We start from the raw sequence: 13,457 nt of genomic DNA on the forward strand, positions 1-13,457 counted from the left end.
TTGTGTTTGTGCTTGTGTGTTGTAGAGTGTGTTGTGGTTGTGCTTGTGTGTTGTAGAGTGTGTTGTGTTTGTGCTTGTGTGTTGTAGAGTGTGTTGTGGTTGTGCTTGTGTGTTGTAGAGTGTGTTGTGGTTGTGCTTGTGTGTTGTAGAGTGTGTTGTGCTTGTGCTTGTGTGTTGTAGAGTGTGTTGTGCTTGTGCTTGTGTGTTGTAGAGTGTGTTGTGTTTGTCTCTGTATCTCACACAGTGGGGTGGCTTCGCCCCTCCCTCTCAGTCTCTGATCATGGCTTCCCTTCCGTCTCCATCCGCTGCTGCAGCTGTGACCCGGCTGCCCATCGCAGTGTCTGCAGTCGTTCCCCCGCTGTACCCTGTGCTGTTTGGGCCTCATCTGTTAGATTGTAGCTGTTTCGAGCCATTTGCATATATCAAACATCTGCTCTGATTAGTTTTGGACCTTTTTAGGCGCAGCTTTCCTCCTGCTCTTTTCCATCTCTCTGGAAATGGCCCCTTAGCCAGCTCATTTTTGCTTTTATCATGATGGAGAGCCATCAGCCAAGATGGCTCTCCTCTGGGCTAAGTTAGCGGTTTTCCAGCAAAATTGCAGCCGCCGGTCCCATTAGCCTAAGCACTGGGCCAGTGGTTTCACACGATGTCCATTTAGACTGGCCCCCACCATTTTTCTTGATTTATTACAGACATTGACCCAACTCCCCCCCCCCCCCCCCCCAATCCCATCATAGATTGCTATCAGTTCCAGTGCAGCAGAAGCTTTGTATGCGTAAGAGATGTGAAAGGACACATTGATCATTAGGCTCTGCACAGTGCATCCCCTCAAAGAACGTGCTGTAGCAGAATGGGACTTAACTGTAACCTGCAAGGACTGAGCGCTGGCAGAATGGGGTTTAACTGTAACTTGGCAGGACTCACAACTAGCAGAGTGGGGTTTAACTGAGGAACGGGTCTCACAGGATCGACACAAGCCAAGAGGAGCAGAGAACAAAGGATCGGTCTCTACAGCAACCCCCGAAAAGGCAGTCGGATCGCGGAACAAAAGGGCACGTTCGGTTTCCCTGCGTATCCTCGGAGCGTTCGCAGTTAAAGGGCTGTCATAATTTGCATGTGTCGCCCGGGTTATTAGATGAAGGCAGGGAATGAGTTTGCACACAGGGCACATTGTTTTCCGAACAAAGCCAAGATAAGGCCCAAAGGCACGGGAGGCTGGAACCACGGCGTGGGTATTGGGGTTTGAGCATCGAGCTGCTGTACACTTCGGCAGGGACAGGCGAGTTGCTGTTCTCGTGTCCTCCAGTGGACCTGACCGCCTGCCTGGTTCTGTGGGAGGGTAGATGAGCTTCAGCACAGTACATGGAGCTCTGTACATGTTGACAATACAAATGTAGTGCATACCAAAAGCTTAACCTTTTAGTCATTTCAGAACAAATAAATCTGCATTACTTATATATATATATATTAAAATAAGAATATTGAAGGGCCACGTATACTATGTGAAACCGTGTCAGTATTGCTACAAGCAAGGACGGGCAGTAATTCAAAAACACGCGTGGAAAATATTTATTTTCACAAATGCATTTCGCATGCAGTAGGGGTTATTTGCCCTTTTTTATGGTCTGAAGCATAGTGATGATTGCACCGACCTACATTTCCGCCACTTCGACTGTAGATTACAGACGCAGTGTTTGAGAGGTGCTGTAATTCAGTAACCAGGTACAATTGAACGCATTTTCGCCCATCCCTGGCCGCGAGTATCTCCTCCACTCAGAGCGGACCGTTTGCGTTTTCATGGTCAGACATCCAGGCAGGACAGATAAAACGCGTTCTCGGGCGAGCTCTTCAGAGCCCATAATGCAGCGGCGGCTGTGAGCGGGAACAATAGCAGCTCTGTGCCGTTGGGCGCGCGCCAGGCTGCCGCGCTGCTAACGAACGGCTCTGGGATGTAGGTCAGGCCATTAAGAAAAGGAGGCCGTCTTTAGTCCTGCTAACTGGTGCTGCCGCAAAATATACTCCCTGGCAAGCCCAGTGGAGTGGTTACGGGCTCTTTATGCTGTCTCTGGGCTTTCCAGAAGGTTCTGCTCTTTCAAAACGTGCCTTTATCACCGAAGAAGGAAGGCTTTTATGTCTCTTGACACGGATTTAGATTTTTTCTTTTTTTTATGTGAAATGATTTTTTTTATGGGCAAAATGGCACCTCCATTAATTTTTAGGTAGCTCAGTGCATGCTGTATCTCAAGCCATCGTACCGTATGTCTGAAATGTGAGAGGTCACATATCCCCATAGCATAGGTGGCCAGTATTGGTTGTGGACTGGCATGGGTCTCTGTCAGAGGAAGACCAGTGATATTGCATTGAAATGAGCGAGTGATCTTGATTATCTGTGTGTGTCTGTAGGTGAGCGAAAGGGACAGAGTTTTGTCTGACGGAGTTAGGGTGTGTTTTGTCCAGGCCGCGGATCTCACTCAGTCATGCAGTAAATGTCTCCTCTGCTGTCGGGCTATTTTCTCCGAGCGCGCGGTTAGAGGCTAAATCCGGGCCCGTCCGTTTCCCCCACGTCCATTACGCGCCGGCGCCAGAGCAGGTGTCCCCGCCGAGCGCGATGAAACCCTGCTGACCCGAAACGGGGAGAAATCGCCCGTCCTCTAGCGCTCCTGCTAATGAATGCGTATCGGAATGTAATTGCCCACATCTGGCAACGGCGCAAGACCCCGGCTAGTGCCTCGTTGCATTCTGGGAGGTGCACGAGCATAAATTGTTTTGTGCTCCTCAAACTCCTCTGGGGAGCGGATTCAGAAAACTCATCACACGACTGGCGCGCGAGACGGCCGTGATCAAAGGAAGAAGTGTTGTGACAGCGTGTGATGCTCCACTTAAAATATCGTTTCATTATGGTTGTGAAATTAAAACAGGAATTAAAAATAGATGCAAGGGCCTGGATTCAGTCGACACTTAAAAGTCCTTTGCTTTGACACAAGATAAAAAACAAAGTTTTCTGTCTTCAAAGACTGTTTTCTGCAGTTTGGCGAGTTTGTTTTGGTGACTGCGGAGCTCACCAAACAGTCTTGTGACGGGCGTGGTGGCGGTAAGATGGAGACTGAAGGTCTCCTTGACATGCCTGAAAACAATGCCGTCAGTTTCAGGGATGATCAGCACCCGTAAATCAGTGGGTTCTTTTTTTAGGTTAATTTAAACCCCTTGCAGTTTGGCCCAAGGCACATTTTAAGTTGCTTGCCCTTGTACAGAACCGAAGATATATTTAACGTTTCCTCAGTCAGGTAGAATAATCTTTTCAAAGGTACTGGGTCCGAGTAACATGAATGGCAGCAGGAAGCAGGTATTAAACACAGAAGCTGATGGAAAACCCAAAGCAATCCACGACCTCGACTTAACCATGACCTCCCCTGCGAAGCGCTGCTCTCCGGCGTTCGCATACCCATCCCGTGTTTACGACCCGTCTCGGATGCGTCGTCGCGGACGCTGGCGGAACACGCCGACGACTCCTTCATGCAAATGAGCTGGCTGTTCCATATTCATGCGGACAGAAAAAAATTCAATTACCCTCAGGTGTTTGCGCTATAATGTTAGATCTATCCTGAGAATAGAGGTGGCTAGTAAAGTTGTGAGCAGCGTAGCAGGGGCAGGTTCATTCCCGTCCTGTTTTTTCATTTTAGGCGCCGTTATAGTGGCTTTGTGATAGTTTCGGGGGAGGAACAACATGAAGCAATGTCAACAGGTTGAGGTCAAGGCGAATGTGATTCGTCTGTAATGCATCTTTGGGAATATGCGTCTGAAATCGCAAGTAGCCAGATGTAAAGTTTGTTGTTGATCGTTTGTTTTTATCTGTGTAAAGAAGGACGGGCAGATCCACATTATCTGGATATGATTTATTAATAACGGGAAATGAGAATGATGCAGTCCTGACGAGCACAGTTTATCAAACTGGGGGAACGACGTGTATATTTGTATGCCAAGAGGTTAGCCCTGAGACTTTATGGTAAGTAATAAAAATAAAAAATAAAAAATAAGAGCATCAAAATAGCATAAAATATACAATAGCCCAATGGGCAATTTTTATATTGCTTTAGTCTGCTGTAATTACAGGGAGAGCTCTTTTAAGAGATAAACGCTCCCTTTAGCATGAACTGTGTTTAGTGTTCTCAGTTTACATTCCGATTCATTATTTAGATTGTCGTGGCGTGTGTGCAGCGCCGGGGCATCAATCATCGATGCCAGCAGGAGGAGGAGCGTCTTTCTGTTGCGCTACGCGCAGTCGACGACCTCGGGGGCTGCGGGTTTCAGTCCGCGGGGGTACCGCGCGAAACCTAGCGGGCTCTGTGTAATGATCACGTCAGGAGCCCGGCCAGCGCGGTGCCTGCGCTGGCCTACTTCTGCTTCGATGGCGAAAGCGCGGTCCCTTGTCACCGGCCGCGGGAGGGGGGCCCGCGATTGATGGATGGGCCGCGGCGCCTCCGTCTGACACACGTATTTGTTACCCTTCACTCTCCCTTCGATTCCTTCGCCGCGTCCCCGCCGTCTTGGCTGTCCTCCAAACCCAGGTTACAGAACGCTGCACGCTCATTACACACCGGTGCCTCTTGAGTTCTCCATTGAGCAGTTAGTCCTGCCGTTTACCCGGTTAGGCAAACCTGCAGACCTCCTGACAAGCTGTTTAGCCCCGCCCACCCCACGGCGGTTCGTCTGCGCCTCGGTGCGTGCTTTCGGTCGGTCTGAGGACGCCGGGACGCGTTTGACGAGACTGCCGTCCTGGGCTCGTTTTTACGCGTGCGGCGAGTGCGCTAACCGCTAACCGCGCGGCGAGTGATTTATCGGCCTCCCGGCAGCCCAAGGACGGCCGTGGCAGCTGGGTGGAGATTGCGAGAGCCCGGAGAAGGCAGATTAAGGTTGAGCTTTCAGGAAGATGTGTGCTAGCGCTCTCTTACAGCGCGCGAACAAGATATCACTCTGCCCGGGTCTGCGGCGAGAGGGGGAGGGGCCAAGAGAGCGGTTTGCGAGGCTTTATTGAAGATCAAAGATATCTTTTAGCCCCCGGAAGATCAAAGCGAATGATGTCACTGGGGTTTTCTCTGCTAATGTATAATAGAGACTGCTCTTTTTTCCTTGATGGTAATTTAACCTTTTTACAGTTTCCTCCCTTTGGAACATTGTTGAAGAATGATCTTATCATTCTTTTTTTTTCTTTTTTTTTTTACTTTATTAGTTAAATTGAGAACGCCTCTTTCCTTGGGCCCCACCTATGCGTCTCTAGAGGGTTTTTTTTCATATTAATTGTATTTATCTTATTCCAGAGGTAGAAGTCTCGTCTCTGTTTGTGGGGGTGAAGTGATTAAATTGAGAGGTCATTTTTTTCTCTAGCCGTCTCGGTCCTCTTTGTGCTTGGGTGAGATTTCCCAGTGGACCTGCCGGAGAGAGTGTGGTTTTCCTAGACAGTATTACAATGGCACCGCTCTGGCACTCAAACGGATGATGTCACTCCGTGTCTGCGTGTGGCTCGAGAGTCTTTAATCTTCGCCAAGCGAAGCAGAGAGCAGAATTATTCACCGCGCCTCCCCGTCTCCGTTGGTAGTCTGCCGAGCTGCCCGGCGAGGCTGAATCACCGGTCTCTAACTCTGCGATAACGCGCGTGTTTCCGCTGTCTTTTTCTAATAACGACACCCGCCGACGTTTTTCGTCTCTCCTTCTCCGTTCATGAAGGGGAACCGAATCTGCTTGTCTCGGTCTCCGGTTCACGGTTTTGCCCTGACATCGTAGCGGCTGAGGTGTATCAACCTTGCACTCGCCCGGTATCAGGCGCAGACTACTTCTTTTTTTTAAATTAACATTTTATAATGATATTCACTCTGGGGCACAGACACCTCTCTTTGTCGCTGCGCAGCGCTGGGTGCGATTCGCGGTATCTGTGTAATCCAGGCGGCGCGAGATAAGACCCTGCCTATCGGGCGATGGCGAAATGAGTAAAATAAAGGTGAGGCTGGCCGTAGCTGGCGTGGAGCCGCGGCGTGCTCGTGTCAGCGTTCTGCATATTGAGAGGTGAAAAGGGGGCTGGTGACACCAGTGCAGCGGCAGAGCCAGATAAAGTCAGCTAAAGAAACCAAAAAAAAGACCCTCAGACGAGCTTACCTGCAACGTGCAGAAACGATAGCGATAACAAGCTTAAAGCCGCGCTTGTTTTTAAATTATACAGCGAGTACTTCCCCTGCTTTGGAAATAAGATGGGGGGAAATACTGAATGTGACACACACCAGATTTATATGCTGTATATCAGTGTTTTCCCTGTATTTGGCAGTCTGCGCTCTCAGTAGGCTGTGAGTATGAATGCAGTTTTATTTATATTCATGCACATGCTTTATAGCAGTGGTTCTCAACCGTTTTGCCTCCAAAGGCCCCCCTCGGTCCAGGGAAAAACTCCAGCCCCCACTTCCCGCCCACAGGGGACGTGATAACCTGTCTGCTTCTCATCATCGCGACTCCATCTGAACTCACTTTGGTGCAGTTAGTCGAGCTCATTCCATTCCATTTAACCCTATAAAAGCATAAAAGCGATTTTTCAAAAAAATTGCCGTTGTAGTAATCCTCAAATATTTACAAAGTAAAAATCCTTTTATTTCCTTTTTCACATTCATAGCGAACATATGAGTGTGGCATCTACAGAAAGTAAAAAGGTTATTATATTCTATTAATTGCTTGCTTTGTGTTCTTTATTCAGCTGAATAATTACTAATGTCTTCATGTTTTGTGATTGCTTTCAGTAATTTCTTATCATCTTGAGGCCCCCTTGGAGCTCCCTGAGGCCCCCTTTTGGGTCCCCGCCCCCCTGTTGAGAACCACTTCATTTTTTTTTCTTTTGAGTGCTGTGAGCAGCAGTTGAGCATTGAGCACATGTTCTGCTGTCTCTGAGCCTAGCTGGCCCCTCTCATCTTTTCCATTTCCATAGAATTCCCTCTTTGTGGATTCCTAAGGCTCCGACTCTGAGTACGTCTATGGTGGGGATGTTTTCCTGGCTGTCCGGGAGGACTTCCTGTCCAGAGTCTCTCATGGGCGTTCATATTTTTACTGTTCTGAGCCTTTTGCAGCTCCTCTGCCTTCAGTTGCTCACACTGGCAAACTTTCTACAGCCCTCACAAAGAAAACTTCAGTACACAAATAGCTAGCATCAAGCACAGGGGCTACAGCACTCACAAACACACACACACACACACACACACACACACACATACACGTCCTACAACAGGGTCCTCACAGCAACCGCTCGCTCTCCTCTCTCCCCAGCGCTAACGGCCGCCGCGGGCCGGGGGAAGCTGGAGGTGTGTGACTTCCTGCTGCAGCAGGGGGCCGCGGTGCAGCAGGCCAATCGCAGAGGAGTATCCCCCCTCTTCTGCGCCGTGAGGCAGGGCCACTGGCAGGTGAGCGTGCCACCAGGAAGCGATTTGATTGGTCGACAAATAAGCGTCTAACTTAATGCATCAGTCGTTTCTCATCTGACTTTTGACTTGAACTTAACCTTGATTTTTATTAGCAAACATTTCCAAAAGACTGAAATAGCAGTCTATTTTATTTGAGTAGTCCGTTAAAAAGACAGAGACTCAAGTCAGTAATAATTTATCATGATAATTGAATTATACTGTAATATGAAAAATCCAGAGATTCTGCAAATGTTGTAAGCAAAGGTAATGTCTGAAATATGGAAAATATGACCTTGGTAAATTCAGGCTGCCATTGCGTTTCTTTATCGTAATTTGTGTGTGTGTGCGTGTGTGTGTGTGTGTGTCAGATCGCAGACCTGCTGCTGCAGAGCGGAGCAGACGTGAACATCACTGATAAGCAGGGGCGCACTCTGCTGATGGTGGCTGCTTGCGAGGGGCATCTGAGCACTGCTGAATTCCTGCTGTCGAAGGGTGAGCTCCCACACTCCCATGATGCACCATGAACACGGCTGCGGTCCAGATTGGGGTGGGAATTCAAGATGCTCAGCCCCACATCGTGTGCCAAATTTGTAAAAAAAAAAAAAAAAACAATTAATAAAGAAGAAATGCCAAAGCAGAAAGTACAAATGGGAAGATCTGAGCCAACCAAATAATTACAGTAAAACAATGTCGATGGCACTACTGAGTCTGTGATTGTAAATCTCAACGCGTCTGGTTTCTTCTGGGTGCAGGTTCCATGCTTTGCCGTGTGGTTATGAGGTGTGTGTGTGTGTCACACAGGTGCTTCTTTAACGTCGATGGATAAGGAAGGTTTGACGCCTCTGAGTTGGGCGTGTTTGAAGGGACACAAGAACGTGGTGCAGTTCCTGGTGGAGAAGGGCGCGGTCATAGACCACACGGACAAGAACGGGCGGACCCCGCTGGACCTGGCCGCCTTCTACGGGGACGCGGAAATCGTGAGTGCCTCGCCCCCTGGTTTCCAGGCAACACAGGGCTCATTCCAATCGCTTATGTTATTTGTCCTCGTCTCCTTGGCTGACCTGGAAATCGATCAAGGTCCGCCATCTTTGGAGGAGCGAGGAGGTTTATGGAGGATGCTTCAGTGAGGATACACGAGTGCATCCTTTGCGTGACGTATGAACGATTGACCCGTAGGTCCACTTTTCCACGCCTGCCACGTCTGTAATTGACGTGGCTTCAGACTGACGCTCGACCGAACGAGGACGATCCATTCGCCTGAAATGCGTTTCCTCCATTCCTCCATGCTCACACCCTTCCCTCACATCCTTTGCTCGCATCCTCTGTTGGGCAAGAGCTCAGGAGCGAGGAAAGGATGCGAGGGAAGGATGTGAGGAGTGAAAGAAAGCGATTGGAATGAGCCCGCGCTCCTTTGGATGCTTTTATGGAACGCACGCATAGGGGAATTACTGGGGGCTTTTACTGGCGTGTGCGCGTAGAGAGCGCCCCCCTGTGGCTGACCCCTGCGCCCCGCCCGCAGGTGCATTACCTGGTGGAGAGAGGGGCGGTGATCGAGCACGTGGACTTCAGCGGGATGAGGCCGCTGGACCGGGCCATCGGCTGTCGGAACACGTCGGTGGTGGTGACCCTGCTGAAGAAGGGCGCCAAGCTGGGTGAGGGCCGAGCTCTCTGCTCACACGGGTAACCGAGGGACCCAATCAGCGGGTCCATAGAGCCAGCCAATCAGAATCCACTTGAGAACTGAGCAGCCTTGATACAGGAATACTTGAGTGGTCTTTGCTTTCACATGAACCATGAAGTAAAAATGTAAAAATTTCATTAAATAATTTATATTTTATTTGTATGCTTTCATGGTCATTTATGCTGCCATGAAAGAGGATGTTTCTGTGGTCATTTTCCCCGGTTACGAGTTCCGTACATATAACAGTCCTTCACGTTAGTAACTATTCTGTGCGTGATTATCATTTTCCGTCCAAGGTTTGCTGCCGATTTCGCCAAGGCACCCCTGAGCTTCTCTCAGGAGCGAGCTCCTGGCCTCGTGATGTAGAAATAATGAGCAGAAAGGAGGCTTGTGTTTCGTAAAGATGTGTCACTGGGAGGCTCTTATTCAGACAGACCGCGGCCAAAACGCCTCAAATTAAAGTAAATAAGGCGGAATCTGGCATTTAACTCCCGATTTTACCGACGCGCTTATTTCGCGTCTCAGACGCCGTGACGCCGCGCCCTCCCGAGATTTCATTTTCTTCAAATTGCCTCTCTCTCCCTCCTTTCTTCCTTACTCCCTTCACCCTCTCCGCCCGTCGCCGTCTCTCTCTCTCTCTCTCTCTTCTCCTCGGGCCTGTTTTCAGGCTAATTAAAGAATGTCACGTCGAGCGGCCGCAAACAAGCCGCTGAATAACCACGGAGACTCGGAAGCCCATTTCCCGCCACTTTCAGATCTTATCTGGAATTAATTTTCTCCAAACCATTTTTAATGATTGTTTCATTAAACACACCCCCCCTGACTGCGATGCTCTGAATGTAGACACACAGCTCAGTCCGATTAGTATTTCTGCCACGCTTTTGTTTGGCTAGTCAGTTCCTCTGAAGTTTTTGTTCAAGAAGTAGAAATCACACCCAGTACAGCTAACCCTCTTTCAGAGTGTTTTGATTTCCTCTCAGGCGTATTAGTGTAGTTGAACATGTAGGAATTTTAAGTCTAGTCTGACAGAATTAATGTGGAAAAGGCAGTGCAGCGGTTTTGAGTTGTGTGTTTTTGTTCTCTGTAATGTGAGTAGAGTGCATGTACTTCTCCTGGGATTTCTGCCTATAACGTCTCACCCTTCTCTTTCTCTCTAACTGCTTTCGATAATACCTTAAGGCTACAGAACCTCTCCTTATGATCGATCAGGTACAATATCTAGGTAACTTTACACTGCACCAATTCCATTGTCAGCATTGGCTCCTTATGCGGGCGTGGCCGTGGCGTGACCCCGCCCTCTTTCTCTCTTCATCCTGCAGGGAACGCTGCCTGGGCGATGGCCACGTCCAAGCCGGATATCCTCATCATCCTCCTGCAGAAGCTCATGGAGGAAGGCAACCTGCTCTATAAGGTGAGACCAGAAACTGGTTTAACACAGGTGTGCGATAATGCTACTGGTGAACACTACGTCACTAATACTGGTGAACACTATGTCAGTGATACTGGTGAGTGCGGTATCAGTGCTACTGGTGAACAGTACGTCACTGATACTGGTGAACACTATGTCACTGATACTGGTGAACGTAGTAGAAATGACTTCACCGGCTAGTCAGTTCACTACAGATTTCACTCCATCGCATTTGTATTAAACGAGTGTATTCCACCCCGATCACGTTTTTACAGCCTGTATTTCCCAGTTGATTTCTGTAGTTTGAAAGAACTTTCTTACAGCCAGTTTTGTTAAGATTGAATCAGAAAATGTCCAAGGGCAGAACTTTAAAATGAAGTGTCCTTGGTTACTGCAAATTGAATTTCAGTTGGGAGTTTTTCCCCCTTGGTTGTATGTTGTGATCTCACTGGTACATTGTGTTTTGGGATTGCCTAGTGGAGTTTTCGCCATTTTTTTGAGTGTTAGGGCGGTCGACTACATGTCACCTCATACTACAGAGATATAAAACAGATATAACTGTGTTATAAGGCCCCTCTCTGGGATCACAATAATTGGAAAAGTGTAACTGTTTAGAATATCTATTGTTACACTCTACTTTCCTTTTTTTTTTTTTAAAAAGCCTTTGAAAATAATACCTGCTCCAGATTAATCAAAAGGTAGACTGGCAATTTGGAGGGAGGGGGTGGGAGTGTCTCTCATTTTGAGGCTCTTTAGCCCTTCTGTCTGAAATATTTGAGCTCTTTTTTCATCGTAGCAGTCAATCTGTCAGAGCGGAGACATCAAATGCAGTGAAAGGCATATCGGGCTTTTCCCAGCTCGCGGAAATGCAGAGCAGATGAATAATTGCCGTGAGTGCTCACAGGAGCGCTGATTGATCCCTGACATTTAGCACACTGAGCCCACCGCTAGGGAAGTCACGGGGTGTGACTGGGGGGAGCCAAACCGAGCTGCAGCCAGCCCTGTGGGGAGCGTGCGCTGCTGGTGTGCCCTCTCCTCCCTCCTCTCTCTCTCTCTCCCTCCGTCTCCTTCTGTCTCTTTCCCTCCTCTCTCCCCCCCCCATCGCTCACTTCCTACCTCTTTTCTTCCCTTTTCTCTCTCCCTCTTCCTACTTCAATTGCTGTCCTCCTTTCCCTCCTTTTCTCTATCGCACACACACACACACTCTCTCTGCCTCTCTCACACACACACGTCCTCTCTTTCTCACACACACACACACTCTTTCTCTCACAAACCTACATCCTCCCTTTCTCACACACACTCTCTATCTCTCTCACACACACTCTCTCTCTGTCATACACACACACACTCATCCTCTCTCCCTCTCTCTCTCGCTCTCTCTCTCACACACACACTCATCCTCGCTCTCTCTCTCTCTCACACACACATCCTCGCTCTCTCTCTCTCTCACACTCACACACATCCTCGCTCTCTCTCTCTCTCACACACACACACATCCTCGCTCTCTCTCTCTCTCACACACACACATCCTCGCTCCCTCTCTCTCTCTCTCCCTCTCTCTCTCTCTCTCTCTCTCTCTCTCTCTCTCTCTCTCACACACACACTCATCCTCGCTCTCTCACACACACACACTCATCCTCTCTCTCTCTCTCGCTCTCTCTCACACACACACTCATCCTCGCTCGCTCTCTCTCTCTCTCTCACACACACACTCATCCTCTCTCTCTCCCTCTCTCTCTCACACACACACTCATCCTCTCTCTCTCTCCCTCGCTCTCTCTCTCTCTCACACACACACTCATCCTCGCTCTCTCTCTCTCTCTCACACACACACTCATCCTCTCTCTCTCTCTCTCTCTCTCTCACACACACACTCATCCTCTCTCTCTCTCTCTCGCTCTCTCAGAAGGGGAAGATGAAAGAGGCCGCGCAGAGGTACCAGTACGCCCTGAGGAAGTTCCCCCGCGAGGGATTCGGGGAGGACCTGAAGTCCTTCAAAGAGCTGAGAGTCTCGCTCTACCTCAACCTGTCCCGCTGCCGGAGGAAAACCAACGTGAGCCGCGTCTGCGTCGCCTCATCATTCAGAGCGCCGCCGCACCGCGTGCGGGCTGGCGTCAGCTGCCACAACGTCAAAACCTTTCACATTCGGGTCACAGAGCCATGAGCAAATCCTCCCTAGATACGCGCCCGTAGTACATCTCTATGGTAGCACTGACAACGGCTAGCCGCGTCGAATGCTGTGGCATACAGTAAATCTACTGTAAATAAAAGGGCGTAATGTAAAATGTCACTGAATACGAGCGTGTGCTGAGCAAATAAATAATTCAGCGTCTGTAATGCACGGTTTTATTCGTTCCCATTCGCACCGGAAATCTAAAATGGCAGGCATCACTAGAGGGGGAACCCAGCTGTAAGTTAGAAAGATCTCAGCTTCTAATTGTGCTGGAGGCTAGCTCAAGATTAATCTAATCTAGTCGAGCCGGTTATTACAGCATGTCATTAGCACAAACAACTGTCGTCAGTGTTTGCACAACGGAACTCAACATCCCTTCAGGCAAGTTTTACATGGGGAAGGGAAAAAAAATAACAGCTACATGATTCATGTAATACGATCATAAACTTGTTACTATGATTTATTTCCTCTCGCAGCGAGAACAGAACCACTATTGTATTCACTGGACTGAATCGGCGTTAAAAAAAACGAGAACAAAAGCATTTTGTGGAGGGAAGTGTGGGGAAGGGACTGTGCTGGATTCATTAATGGATTTTTCTGGGGTTTTTGTTTATCCCGGTTCTCTGGTTTCCTCCTGAAACAGGACTTCGGGATGGCGGAGGAATTCGCCACCAAGGCTCTGGAGCTGAAGCCGAAGTCGTACGAGGCTTATTACGCCAGGGCGAGGGCGAAGAGGAGCAGCAGGTAGCGCTCTTCCTCCTGACG

General features: G+C 49.0%; 1 protein-coding gene across 8 annotated transcripts in view; it reads left to right on the top strand.

Moving 5' to 3' along the window:
* Nucleotides 1-13,457, top strand: part of LOC118213753 (protein TANC1-like) — a 138,681-nt gene that overhangs the window by 122,411 nt on the left and 2,813 nt on the right. For 3 of the 8 annotated variants that reach the window (XM_035392861.1, XM_035392865.1, XM_035392866.1), the window contains 8 exons: nt 7,297-7,430; nt 7,799-7,922; nt 8,232-8,407; nt 8,950-9,082; nt 10,298-10,333; nt 10,431-10,522; nt 12,426-12,572; nt 13,336-13,436. In XM_035392861.1, coding sequence (XP_035248752.1) covers nt 7,297-7,430; nt 7,799-7,922; nt 8,232-8,407; nt 8,950-9,082; nt 10,298-10,333; nt 10,431-10,522; nt 12,426-12,572; nt 13,336-13,436 — 943 coding nt within the window. Of the gene's footprint in view, nt 1-7,296; nt 7,431-7,798; nt 7,923-8,231; nt 8,408-8,949; nt 9,083-10,290; nt 10,334-10,430; nt 10,523-12,425; nt 12,573-13,335; nt 13,441-13,457 lie in introns of those variants that run through there. The other 5 variants (XM_035392862.1, XM_035392869.1, XM_035392868.1 and 2 more) reach the window with 5 other exon arrangements.

Source organism: Anguilla anguilla, chromosome 15, assembly GCF_013347855.1.
Source record: "Anguilla anguilla isolate fAngAng1 chromosome 15, fAngAng1.pri, whole genome shotgun sequence".
Taxonomy (NCBI): domain Eukaryota; kingdom Metazoa; phylum Chordata; class Actinopteri; order Anguilliformes; family Anguillidae; genus Anguilla; species Anguilla anguilla.